This window comes from Marmota flaviventris, chromosome 16 (genome assembly GCF_047511675.1).
Source record: "Marmota flaviventris isolate mMarFla1 chromosome 16, mMarFla1.hap1, whole genome shotgun sequence".
NCBI classification, from domain to species: Eukaryota; Metazoa; Chordata; class Mammalia; order Rodentia; family Sciuridae; genus Marmota; species Marmota flaviventris.
Window position 1 is genome coordinate 23,312,848 of NC_092513.1, and position 12,311 is coordinate 23,325,158.

The 12,311-nt window shown below is 33.9% G+C and overlaps 1 protein-coding gene across 2 annotated transcripts in view; it reads right to left on the reverse strand.

The window, feature by feature from the left end:
* Nucleotides 1-12,311, reverse strand: part of Smad4 (SMAD family member 4) — a 54,215-nt gene that overhangs the window by 11,254 nt on the left and 30,650 nt on the right. For both annotated transcript variants that reach the window (XR_011704797.1, XM_027949035.2), the window contains exons 9-10: nt 8,706-8,889; nt 7,217-7,385 (exon numbers count right to left, since the gene is read on the reverse strand). Coding sequence is in view for 1 of the 2 variants with exons in the window: in XM_027949035.2 (XP_027804836.1) it covers nt 7,217-7,385; nt 8,706-8,889 (353 nt within the window). In the remaining variant the exon portion in view is untranslated. The remainder of the gene's footprint in view (nt 1-7,216; nt 7,386-8,705; nt 8,890-12,311) is intronic.

Consider the following 12,311-nt stretch of genomic DNA (forward strand, 5'->3'; position numbering starts at 1 on the left):
GGTGGACACAACATCTTTATTCTATTTGTATATGGTGCTGAGGATCGAACCCAGCACCCCGCGCATGCCAGACAAGTGTGCTACCACTTGAGCCACATCCCCAGCCCTCATATGACTTTCAATTTCATAATGACATATGATGTTAAACATCTTTTCAGATGCTTGCTTGCCATCAGTGTAACTTTTTCAGTGAGACATCTGTTCGGGTGTTTTGCTCATGTTTTAATCAAGTTTTTTTGTTTCCCTATTGTTGAATTTTAAGAATTTGTATATTTTGAAAAACAGGGAAGACAGTAGAATTTGTCACACATAAATTTCCTTTGCTCATAAATGAATACATGACTAGTATTAAGTCCACATTATGTAAAAACACAAGAACGAGATCCCAATTGGAATGGATTTTCTCCATAAGACCCTGTGCCTCCTGTCTGTGGTGATTTCTTTGTATTTTTAATGATTTCATGGTAGGGGAATGTTGAGAACACATTTGAACCAAAAAGATTTATATGTAAGTTTTATTCTCTACTCCCAAATAATATTACATGTGTACAGTATTTGATTAGTGATGTTTATAAAAAAGAAAAAGTGGTTATAGAGAATTACATTTAAAATACAAACTCTAAAACTCCTATAAGGTAATAAGAGAAAACCTAAATGACCTTGGTGGTGACTTTTTAGATATAACTTCAGTGATATGATTCAAGAAAAGCATTTGATAGCCTGTACTTCATTAACATTAACTTCTGCTCTGTGTGAGGCAATGTCAAAAGAATGAGAAGACAAGCCACAGTTAGGAAGAAAATATTTCCCAAAGGCATTGCTGATTTACTGATAAAGGACTATTTTTTAAAATTTGTTGTTTTTAGATATACATGACGGGGGGGCTAGGGTTGTGGCTCAGCGATATAGTAGTTTTTTACCTCGCACGTGCGAGGCACTGGGTTTGATCCTCATCACCATATTAAATAAAATAAAGTTAGATATATATGACAGTTTGAGTATATTTGGAGATTGAACTTGGGCACTTGACCGCTGAGCCACATCCCCAGCCCTAATTTGTATTTTATTTAGAGACAGGGTCTCAATGAGTTGCTTAGTGCCTCACTTTTGCTGAGGCTGGCCTTGAACTCACGATCCTCCTGACTCAGGCTCCCAAGCCACCGGGATACGCCACTGCGCCTGGCATATTTTGACATACATACATGGAGAAAATCCATTCCAATTAGGATCTCGTTCTTGTGTTTTTACATAATGTGGACTTAATACTAGTCATGTATTCATTTATGAGCAAAGGAAATTTATGTGTGACAATATGTAACAATAAATTCCTTAATATGTACAACTATAATGCACCAATAAAAAATGAGAAAATAAAAAAATATTTAAAAACTGGAACCTTCACACACTGTTTGTGGGAATTTAAAATGGTGTAGCCGTTTTGGAAAACAGTCTAGCAGATCCTCAAAAAATCACACATACCTTATGATCTAGTAGTGCCGCTCTTAGGTATATTCCCAAGACAAAGAAGAACACATGATCATGCATATATTTGCACAAAAAAGTCCATAAGCAGTTTCAGTTATAATATAGCCAGAAAGTAGAAATACACGTCCATCAAATGGTAGATAAACAAAATGGAATTATTCAACTATAAAAATAAATAATATATATATACACATATATCATATATCATATATATATATTATATATATATAATATATATATGAAGCTTGAGACATTATGCCTAGTGAAAGATGAAAGCCAAAAAAGACATTTTATTAATCCATTTATATGTAATGTCCTGGATAGAATATAGAAAGACTAATGATTGGGGCTGAGGTTGTAGTTCAGTGGTAGAACACTTGCCTCACACATGTGAGACACTGGGTTCAATCCTCTGTACCATATATAAATAAAGTAAAGGTATTGTATTAATCTACAACTAAAAAAAAAAAAAAAGAAAAAGAAAAGAAAGATTAGTGATTGTCTGGAATGATGGGGAATGAGGCCTGGGGGGTGACAGCTAAAGAACATGGAGTCTCTTTCTGGGGTGAGGAAATGTAACTTTGTGGTGATGGTTGCAAAATTCTGTGAATATGCTAAAAATGATCAAATCATAAACTTCAAATAGATGATGTATATGGCATGTAAATTATGGCTCACATCTCAATACAGCTCATGAAAACCAGATTTCCCAGTGCTAAAGCAATACAGACTTTATTTTTGAAAGTAAAAGAACAAGGCCACCTAAAAGAAAAGTCAAATATTTATTTCATTCAAAGCCTTTTTGACAAATAAATTAATTATGCAAGACTCTGCATTACTTAAGCTCAATTATTTTAAATACTACTCCATATCTGGTAAGTTCATAAATACTGTTTGGCACACAGTAGATGCTCAATATTGTAGTTCCCTGCCACTTACTTAAAATTACATGAATAATCCAGAGACTTCCAATCAAGATGGATGCGTAGGAATATAAAAGCCCCTATTCTTTCTGCTCTAAAAACTTTAGAACAGAAAAACTATTAAAAATAGATACCCTTTCTAGGCCAATCATAATATAGATAGAAGTACAATGTACTGGGAGTAACCAAACAATCTGAAGAAAGAATTCATGTTTCCCAATTTCAAAAGTTATTACAAATCTAAGTAATAAGATACAGCACTCCTGGCATAAGGCTAGACATATAGATCAATGAAACAAAGATGAGAGTCCAGAAATACACTTTTACATTTATGGGCTAATAATTATGAACTGATTTTTCATCAAACCTTATTTAGATAATACTTTCTTAAATATGACATCAAAAGCAACCAAAATAGAACTGAACTATAACAAAACTAAAAATTAAAAAAATTTTGGTGCTACAAATCAGATTATTAAGAAAGTGAAAGGATTTCTCCATTTGCACTTTTGACATCAACAAAGAAATCAGCAAGATACTGGTAGCAGCTGCTCCTTCAGACCAAAACACCTAAACCTAATGTTAAACCTGGAATATAAAAACCACACTGAACCACAGACTGACTTGTTGAATTCCTAAGGAACTAGAAAAGGGACAATCTTTGTAAGACAGCCTGGTCCCCCAGTCAGCTTTCCAGATCTTTTCCCATAATTCGGCTTTCACTGGCAGTTTTTTGGTAAGAGAAGGAGGGCATTGAACAACCTTAGTCAGAAGTAATAGGCTCAAAAGCTCCCCACTGCAGCTATTAATGTCCTTTAAACCTCCAAGGGGTTTAAATACTTGCAAATCATGTATTGATAGGAACTAGTACTCAGAATATAAAATATTTTAATGCCAATAAAGAGAAAAGAAAAGTCAAACATTTATTTCATTTAAAGCTTTGAACTTCCTTGTGTCTTTGAAATTATGCAGGCATATGATATGAGAAGTAAGATACATCATGCCCATGTAGAAGCCTTTACTAGCCAGTGATTAATTTGCTCTCTCTTTCCTCCAGGCTCAGTAATGCTGGAGACTTCCGGAGTGAGGACAACATGGGAAGAATCCTTACCCAATACATGATAGGCAGTATGATTGAGAAATAGAACTATGCTATTTGAAGTCACCAAAATTTTAGAACTGATAATACTGCCTTACAACCTAGCATATTCTGATTGTAATGGGATGAAACTTGGAGAACTATGAGAGAAGGTGAGCCCATTTTGCATGTGAGAGGAACATGAACCACTAAGAGCCAGAGGACATGTGGTAGATGAATCCCAAAGATTCTCATCTCTTGGCATTCACATGCTTGCATAATACAAGTCTTTCCCTAAATGTGGGCTGAACCTGGTGACTTGATTCTGATAAAAAGAATGCGCAAAAGTGATGGAATGTTAATCATGAGATTTGATTACTTAAAAAAATAAAAATGTGGCATCTTTCTTGTTCACCCTGTCTCTCATTCACTCGGAGCCTTGGTCCAGGGAAAGTCAGCTGCCATGTGCTCAGCAGCACTACAGAGAGGCCTACAAGGCAAAGTATTAATTTCTATGGCTTATATCAGGTCTTAAAACTACTCTAATTCTAGCTGATACCTTGTTTGCAGTCTTATGAGAGATCCTGACCCAGAAATACCCAGCTAAGTTACCTCCACCTGTGACCCAGAGAAATATATGAGATAATACAAGTTTACTGTTAAGAAAGAAAGGAGGGCTGGGGTTGTGGCTCCGTAGTAGAGCACTTGTCTAGCATGTGTGAAGTACTGGGTTTGATTCTCAGTACCGCATACAAATAAAAAAAGAAAGAAAGGAAAGAAGGGAGGAAGGGAAAGAAAATGAAAAGACAACCCAAAGGATGGAAGAAAATACTTGCAAATCATGTATTGACAGGGACTAGTACTCAGAATATAAAAAGAACTCTTAGAACTCAATAAAAAGAACCCAGTTGAAAAATGGTCAAAAGATTTGAACAGACATTTCTCCAAAGATATACAAATGGCCAACAGTACACAGAGATGCTTAACATTATTACCCACTGGGGAAATGTAAATCAAAATCACACTGAGACACTGCTTCACATCCTTTAGAAGGCTAAATCAAAAAATATATACAAGTGTTAATGAGAATGTGGAGAAACTGACACCCTCATATATTGTTAGTGAAAATGTTAAATGACAATCACTTTAGAAAAGAGTTTGGTAAATACACAGTCACCTTACAATAAAGCAATTCTACTTCTAGGTACATGTTCAACAAAATGAAAATATACATTCACCCAAAAACTTAAAAACAAATGTTCATATAGCAGTAATATTTGGAATAGACATAAAGCAGAAAAAACCCACAGATAAAACCCACAGTGAAGATCAGAGACTAAAGACAAAGGCACTAGGGATAACAAGACCATAAGCAGAGGTAAAAGACAGGAATTCACCTTCTTGGAGTAATATGGAAAGGGACAATAGCCAAGCACTCTGAGGGCTACAACTAGCCACCTGCCCATCAACCAAGTGCTGGTAGAAATGCACATAGGAAAAAAATAATTGCCCATAGCAGAGGTTAAGTATCAGAGAAACCTACACAATGAGAATTAGGCCCTGAGCATATCTGGGGATTGGAATGCAATTTCTTCAAAGTCCCCCTACCTTGTGATTATAAGATTTGATTCTGAAATGTGGATGCCAGATGCCAGGCAAAATTGCCCTATGAGTAAAAGCAATTACACAGGAAATAATACAAATTGAATTATTTCTTTCAAAACAAAACTTGCCAACAAATACAAAATGGGCTACAAAGTATATAAAGAAACACAAAGCATTAAAAATACTAACAAGGGACATATAATCAAATATAAAAATTCCTTGTAGAAAAATTAGAAAAAAACAAAGTAACTCCCAGAGATAGTTCCTGGTAGGACATTTTGCAGACAAAAATGTGATCATACACTATTTATATGTTAAGAACCAACTTTTATATGCCCTGAATATCCTATCAATAAATATAACAATATTTTATTATTCTATTCTATTGTTTTAATATACCAAAACTATAACTGATTCTCTATTGTCAAAAATTTTAACAGGGAATCATAGTAAATTTTGTTCATTAAAAACAACATTGTGATTATGTTTTTAGAAGTCTTCATGAATTAGAAATTCATATGGAATTACTCTATAAGCCAACTCAAATAATCTTGGAATTGGTTTTAAATTACTCCAGGAGGATAAGGGTGGGGAAATTACATGGGTAAACAAAGATTGGTAAAATGTTAGTAATTGTTGAAAGCAGATGATAGGTACATGAGGTTTGTTATTTTCTCTGTATTTGCTATGTTTGAAAGTTTCACATTAAAAAAAAAAAAAAGACAATATCCTTTAACTGAACCATAACCAAAAATGGTATATTAGGTTCACCACTGTAAGGTAATTAAGCACTTCCATTTTCATAGTTTCTATATCTAATTATAATATTTGTATCTTATGCAACCTCCTAGAAATAAGTCATAAGATACAGTTAATTCCACTAATGTACAATAGCTGATAACAAAGATGTTCAGGATGACTGAAAAGTCTGAAATTAAAAATGTATTTGGCATAATCACAACTATTTTTCTCATCTAAGAACAGTGTATGTTATAAACAAAACTGAGTTGAATATGTAATTTGTAATGAGCAGTGAAAAACATCTCAGGTTTCTCAGGGTCTTGATTTGAAAAGCATTTGATTTTAGAATTCCCTTCCATAAAATCCCAAATATTGGCCAAGAAGAAAGTCTAGGCTGGTAGTGTAGCTTAGTGGAAGAGAACTTGCCTAGCTTGCACAAGATCCTGTGTTCAACCCGAGTCCCATTAAAAAAAAAAAAAAAAAAATGCCAGGGGCTGGGGTTGTGGCAGCAGTAGAGCACTTGCCTAGCATGTGTGAAGGCCCTGGGTTTGATCCTCAGCACCACATAAAAATAAATAAAATAAAGGTATTGCATCCAACTACAACTAAAAATAAACATTTTTTTTTAAATGCCAGGTGTTGTGGTGCACACCTATAATCCCAGTGACTTGAGAGACTGAGGCTAGAGGATCACAAATTCAAGACTAGCCTCAGCAACTTAGTGAGACCATATCTCAAAATAAAAAATAAAAGGACTGTGAATTTGACTTAGTGGTAAAGCACCCCTGGGTTAAATCCCCACTACAAAAAAAAAACAACAAAAAACCCTGAAATTGCAGTCTGGATTTTTGCCAATTTCCATGCCAAAGGAATATAAGTTTGGAGGTTTCATTCAATATTTTCAAGTCTATGTTACTCCAAAAAATTTTAACAAATCTGTTAAAAAAAGAGAAAGACACAAAGGCAAGCCATGAAACTAGATATAACTGATATATCAATAAACACCTCCATGAAAGGTGTTTTCACAAATACACCCACAAAACCCACAATTTTTTTTTTTTTTTTTTTGTACCAGGGATTGAACCCAGGGGTGCTTAACCACTGAGCCACATCACCACTCCTTTTTTTATATTTGACTCACTGAGTTGTTAGAGCCTTGCTAATTTGCTAAGGCTGTCTTTGAACTCATGATCCTCCTATCTCAACCTCCAGAGCTTCTAGGATTACAGGCAGCTGGCTTTACAGGTATACGCCACTGCACCTGGTACAAGTTTTTATTATGTATTGATGTAAGACATTTTTCTATTCCTCTCACCTCCACTTCAATTCTTTAAGCAACAAAAAGGTTTGTAGCCTAAAATATTCAAAGTAAATTGCAACTAACCTTTATATATGCACTTGGGTAGATCTTATGAACAGCATCTCCAGGTGCACGTCCAGCTTCTCTGTCTAAGTAGTAACTCTGTACAAAGACTGCATGGTCACTAAGGCACCTGACCCAAACGTCACCTTCACCTTTACATTCCAACTGCACACCTTTGCCTATGTGCAACCTAGAAAGACAAACATTATATCTTAAGTATTCACAAATAAATTTTAGTTCAGATTATACTGCATATTCAATATTGAAAAATTAAAAAGAATAAAGAAAGGACATAATACAACACCATTATCAAAAGGTAACCATGGTTAACTTTTTTATATTTCTTTCTTCTTTTCCTATTTATATATAATAAAAATATACATAGTGCTTGCTATGTGTCAGGAACACTTAACATGAATTATAATTTAACCTTCACAACTAAATAAGGTACATACTATAATTTCTATATCTTATGAGTTACACTGTCCAACAACAAAAAATTCAGTTAATCACATGAGCCTTTTTTTTTTTTGGCACCAGGAACTGAACTCAGAGGCATTTAACCACTGAGTCACATCCCCAGCCCTTTTTATTTTTTGAGACAGGCCTCACTAAGTTGATAGGGCCTAACGAAGTTGCTGAGGCTGGCCTTGAACTTGAGATCCTCCTGCCTCATCCTCCCAAGCCACTAATATTACAGGTGTGTGCCACCTTTGTACAAGCCATATTTTAAGCACTCAAAAGCTACATGTGGCTACTGGCTACTGAATTGGACAATGCAGATATAAATCATTTCCTACATCACAGAAAAATTCTATCAGCCAGTATTAGTATAGAGAGTAACTTGCCAAAGTTAGATAGCAAATGTAAAACCAAGATCATGTGCATACACACACATATCCTTTAACAGGTGAGATCAAATAGCCCAAACTATGCATTTTCACATTATCTTTTCTGTTTCATTATATAAACATTTTAATGATTAAAAAAATTGTAATGATTACATAAAAATAGGTTTATCATAAACTACTTAACCATTTCCCTTTTATTACCAATTTTTCGATTTTTCATAACCTTCAGAAATATCTATTCTCATGATATATTATTTCCTCTCAATAGATTTGGAGAAAATAATACATTATCAAAGAAATTGAAATTTGGAATCTAGTTTTCAAAGGTCTAGCATTTAATAGAAACCTATCTTTTATCCTTACATATTAAACAAACATCAAAAATTAAAATGGAATACTTAAAAATTCAGAATTTAAGATAATATTTTTCCATCTTCATTAAATATAAATAAAGAAATAAACATTATCTCAAAAGATAATGTATGGGGCTGGAGTTGAAGCTCAGTGGTAGAGCACTTGCCTAGCAGGTAGAGGCACTGGGTTCAATTCTTAGCACCACATAAAAATAAATAAGTAAATAAATAAAATAAACATTTTTAAAAAGACAAATGTACTATGCTCAATTTTTTAAAATAACTATGGAACTATACAATCAATACCTCGCTCTTTCAATGGCTTCTGTCCTGTGGACATTGGAGAGTTGACCCAAGCAAAAGCGATCTCCTCCAGAAGGATCCACATATCCATCAACAGTTACAATAGGGCAGCTTGAAGGAACTTTAAATGTCTCTCCTACCTGAACATCCATCTCAAAGTAAGCAATGGAACACCAATACTCAGGAGCTATAGGAAATAAATAAAAAAGAACATCCATCCATTTGAATATTAGGCCTTTACTTACACTCCACAGACATCTTTTCCAAAAAGAAAGGGTAAAACAGGGGAGAGGGAAATGAAAAGCACCCCAAAGAATTGGATTAAAATAACACAGTGCATTCAAAAGTAGCAATTTCCATGTCTTCTATTTTCCAGCTCAGTACCCAGTACTGTTCTTCAAACCCTAAAGTCATTTTTAAAATCTGGAGTTTGATTAGGATCAGAGCACTGAAAATATAAGGCAACAGAATCTAAAATAAATTATTTTGCCATGATGTTTCAATTAACTGCACATAGTTTCTATGTTGTCTGAACTTCTATTTTTTAAAAAAATACACTCACTGACCCTAATACATACTCCAAAAAAAGTATTTTTGAATAATATCAATCTATGGTATATTTTTATAGATCCTTAAGAGAAAATATATAGGCAAATGAGCCATCACAGCCCCGAGTCAATGTTTATTTTAATGTTGTTGTACACAGGCATTCTCAAGTGCCTCATGTGTGAAAGATTTTTATCCCATTTGTATATAAATATCCCATAGCCAGGAATATTTTGTGAAGTGAATTCAAGTTATCCACCACCATTTTAACTTCAAAGGTGTATTTCATCTATTCATTTGAACAACAATAAATTATTTCAAATAATTTTAAATAACTTGCAGAAAAAGGAGTAACTAGTTTGGACTGCAAATACAATCAAGTACTTCTAAGTTTATCTGAATACAACAATTATATTAAAGCCATATGCATGAAAAATTATTTGGTTTGCCTCTTTTAGTTTGATATCTACAGAGCATGTGGGATCATGTAAGCATTTATAGTAGTAAAAAAAAAAAAAAAATGTTTAGTCCCTATTTTCAAGGAAAAATGACCAAACAAATGAACAACATAGCTAAGGTAATGATAAATATCCAGAACAGTAATTCAAGAGAAAGAGCGACAACATGAAACAGAAAACAGACTGAGAAGAACACTTCAGCCTGAATGGTGAAGGGCATTCTAACTGAAAGTCTTATGTCAAGACTGTGGAAAGAGCATTTCAGAGAGAAAAGCAAAAGCAACAGCCCAAGAGTAAGAAAAAAAAAAAAAAAAAGTCCAGGGACACTTACTATAGAATGAAAATGAGGGTGGTATAGTTTTGCCTGCAAATTTATCTGCATTTCAATGTGTTATTTATGAATTCTGAACTAGATACCTACAAAAGTTTCAACAATCTGAAAACATACCCAGTATGGGAGGAAAAAAATCATTTCAAACATCCTCCCTCCCCAGTCAGGGAAATCCTAAAATGAAAATTTTAAAAGGAAAAAAAAAATTGTTTAAGAAACTTCTGAAGACTAGCTATACCTAACTGCTTTTCAAAATTCTGTTAAGCAAGAGTATCTTTTAATAAAGAATAAAACAAAACACATGAAGATTGAGTGACTAAAAAAAAATGTTCAAATGTTTTGCCACATCAATCTAATGAAGTCATCACAAATATAAACATTTATTTAAATATATTTGTTATATTTAGAACATAAACACTAGTGATAGACTTAAGTATGTCCTTAAAAAGCCAATCTTAAAATATTTATACAGTTATTTTCTATAATAAAATTCTTTATTGAGGAAAACACATTATGCTGTATACAAGAAACATCAGCACACAACTGGTAGCTTACTGGCTGAAGCTAAAACTGAAAGGACCAAGATAACAATTACCTAATGTTCTGGCAGCAATTAACTGTAATAGTATTTAAAAGTGGTCTTTAAGTAATTAGTCCAAAAGGTAAATGTTGCAAAAGTTTATATTGCTACACAGGGGAGGAAAAAAAGGTTCAGGTACAGTGAATTTCCTAGTTTCGATTGAAGAATATTACCCAGAAGTAAAAGTCCCATGGTAAACAACCTTTTTTTCTTGTGAGAGTCAACTCAATGAGGGAAAAAGGTGAGATTTGTAGCCTCCATGTTTAAGAAAATATTCTTTCACCATTATCAACTGCAACATCTACAAATGCACTTAAACCTAATTTCTTCCCCATCACCAAAAAACTTTTGTTTTTTATTTGCCTAATATTTCAGACACTATATAGCAACAATCATCATGCAAAACTGCATCTCCAAACAGGTTTAATAAGAATGAGCTGATCTGGATTGCAAATACAATCAAGTATTTGTAGATAAAAGAGGAGTTTTAAGAGACTTGAGAATAAAAAGAAACTGCCACTAATATTGTACCACAGACCAGGGATGGAAACTAAAGGTCCAGGAAACCAGGACAGAGGATTAGAAGTAATCTAAGTGGGCTCCAGAGATTTTTGTGATGTTAGGCTACAAAATACTATAAGAAAAACTTCTCTTCCACTCTCAATTTGCTAAACAGTCAGACAGGAAAATCTTTATTTTTAAAACAGTAGAAGGAAATAGAAAATTGCCATTAAACCTTTCTGTTTATCTGTAATATTTTGGGTATGAAGTGACCTTCAAAACAAATGCAAGAATGTTCAGAGGTGAAATGATTATAGATTATGAGTTGACTGACCCTCTCTATTAAACTTTAATGGATTAACTGGGAGGTAACTGTAGGCAGGTGGGGTGTACCTAAAGAAAACAGGTCACTGGGGGTGTGCCTTTGGGGTTTATATTTTGTTCCTGGCACCCAGTTTTTCCCGTGATTCCTGACTGTCATGAAATGAGCATCCTTTCACCATGCCCTTTCTACCATGATGTTCTGGAACCTTGGTCCCAGAGCTATGGAGTCAGTCAACCAAGGAGTGAACCTTGGAAACAAAAAGCCAAAATGAACTTTTCCTCCTCTAAATTGTTCTGCTCAGGTATTGGTCACAGTGATGCAAAGCTGACTAAAACAGCCTCTTTCCACTCTTTCACCCCAACGAACAAATGCCATATAAATATCAGCTCTGCAGCTTGTCAAAACCAGCAAGAATAGAAGGCTGGAATTACTCAATTCAAAGAGGTTATTCTTTTTTTTTTTTTTTTTTTTTTTTAATTTTTATTGTTGGTTGTTCAAAACATTACATAGTTCTTGATAACAAAGAGGTTATTCTTAATGTTCCAATTCATTTGGAAGGGACTGAGAATTGTATGTGCTTACTTTGGTACTTTAATTTTTTCCCCTTAAATTAGTGAAGTTAAGCCAGTCTCATTTAGTCTGAGGGGTGCTCATCACTGCCAGGAAAAAAAAAGGTTTTGAAAGACTGAGTTGGGCTAAGGATATATAAGTCAGTGGTAGGGAGCTTCCCTAGCATCTGCAAAATCCTGGGTTCAATGCCCAGCACTGTGATAAAAAGATATTGAGTTAACATAAATTTTTTATAATTAAGAATGTAATATATATTACTAAATATTTCTGTAAGGGGGAAATGTATTATAAAGCATAG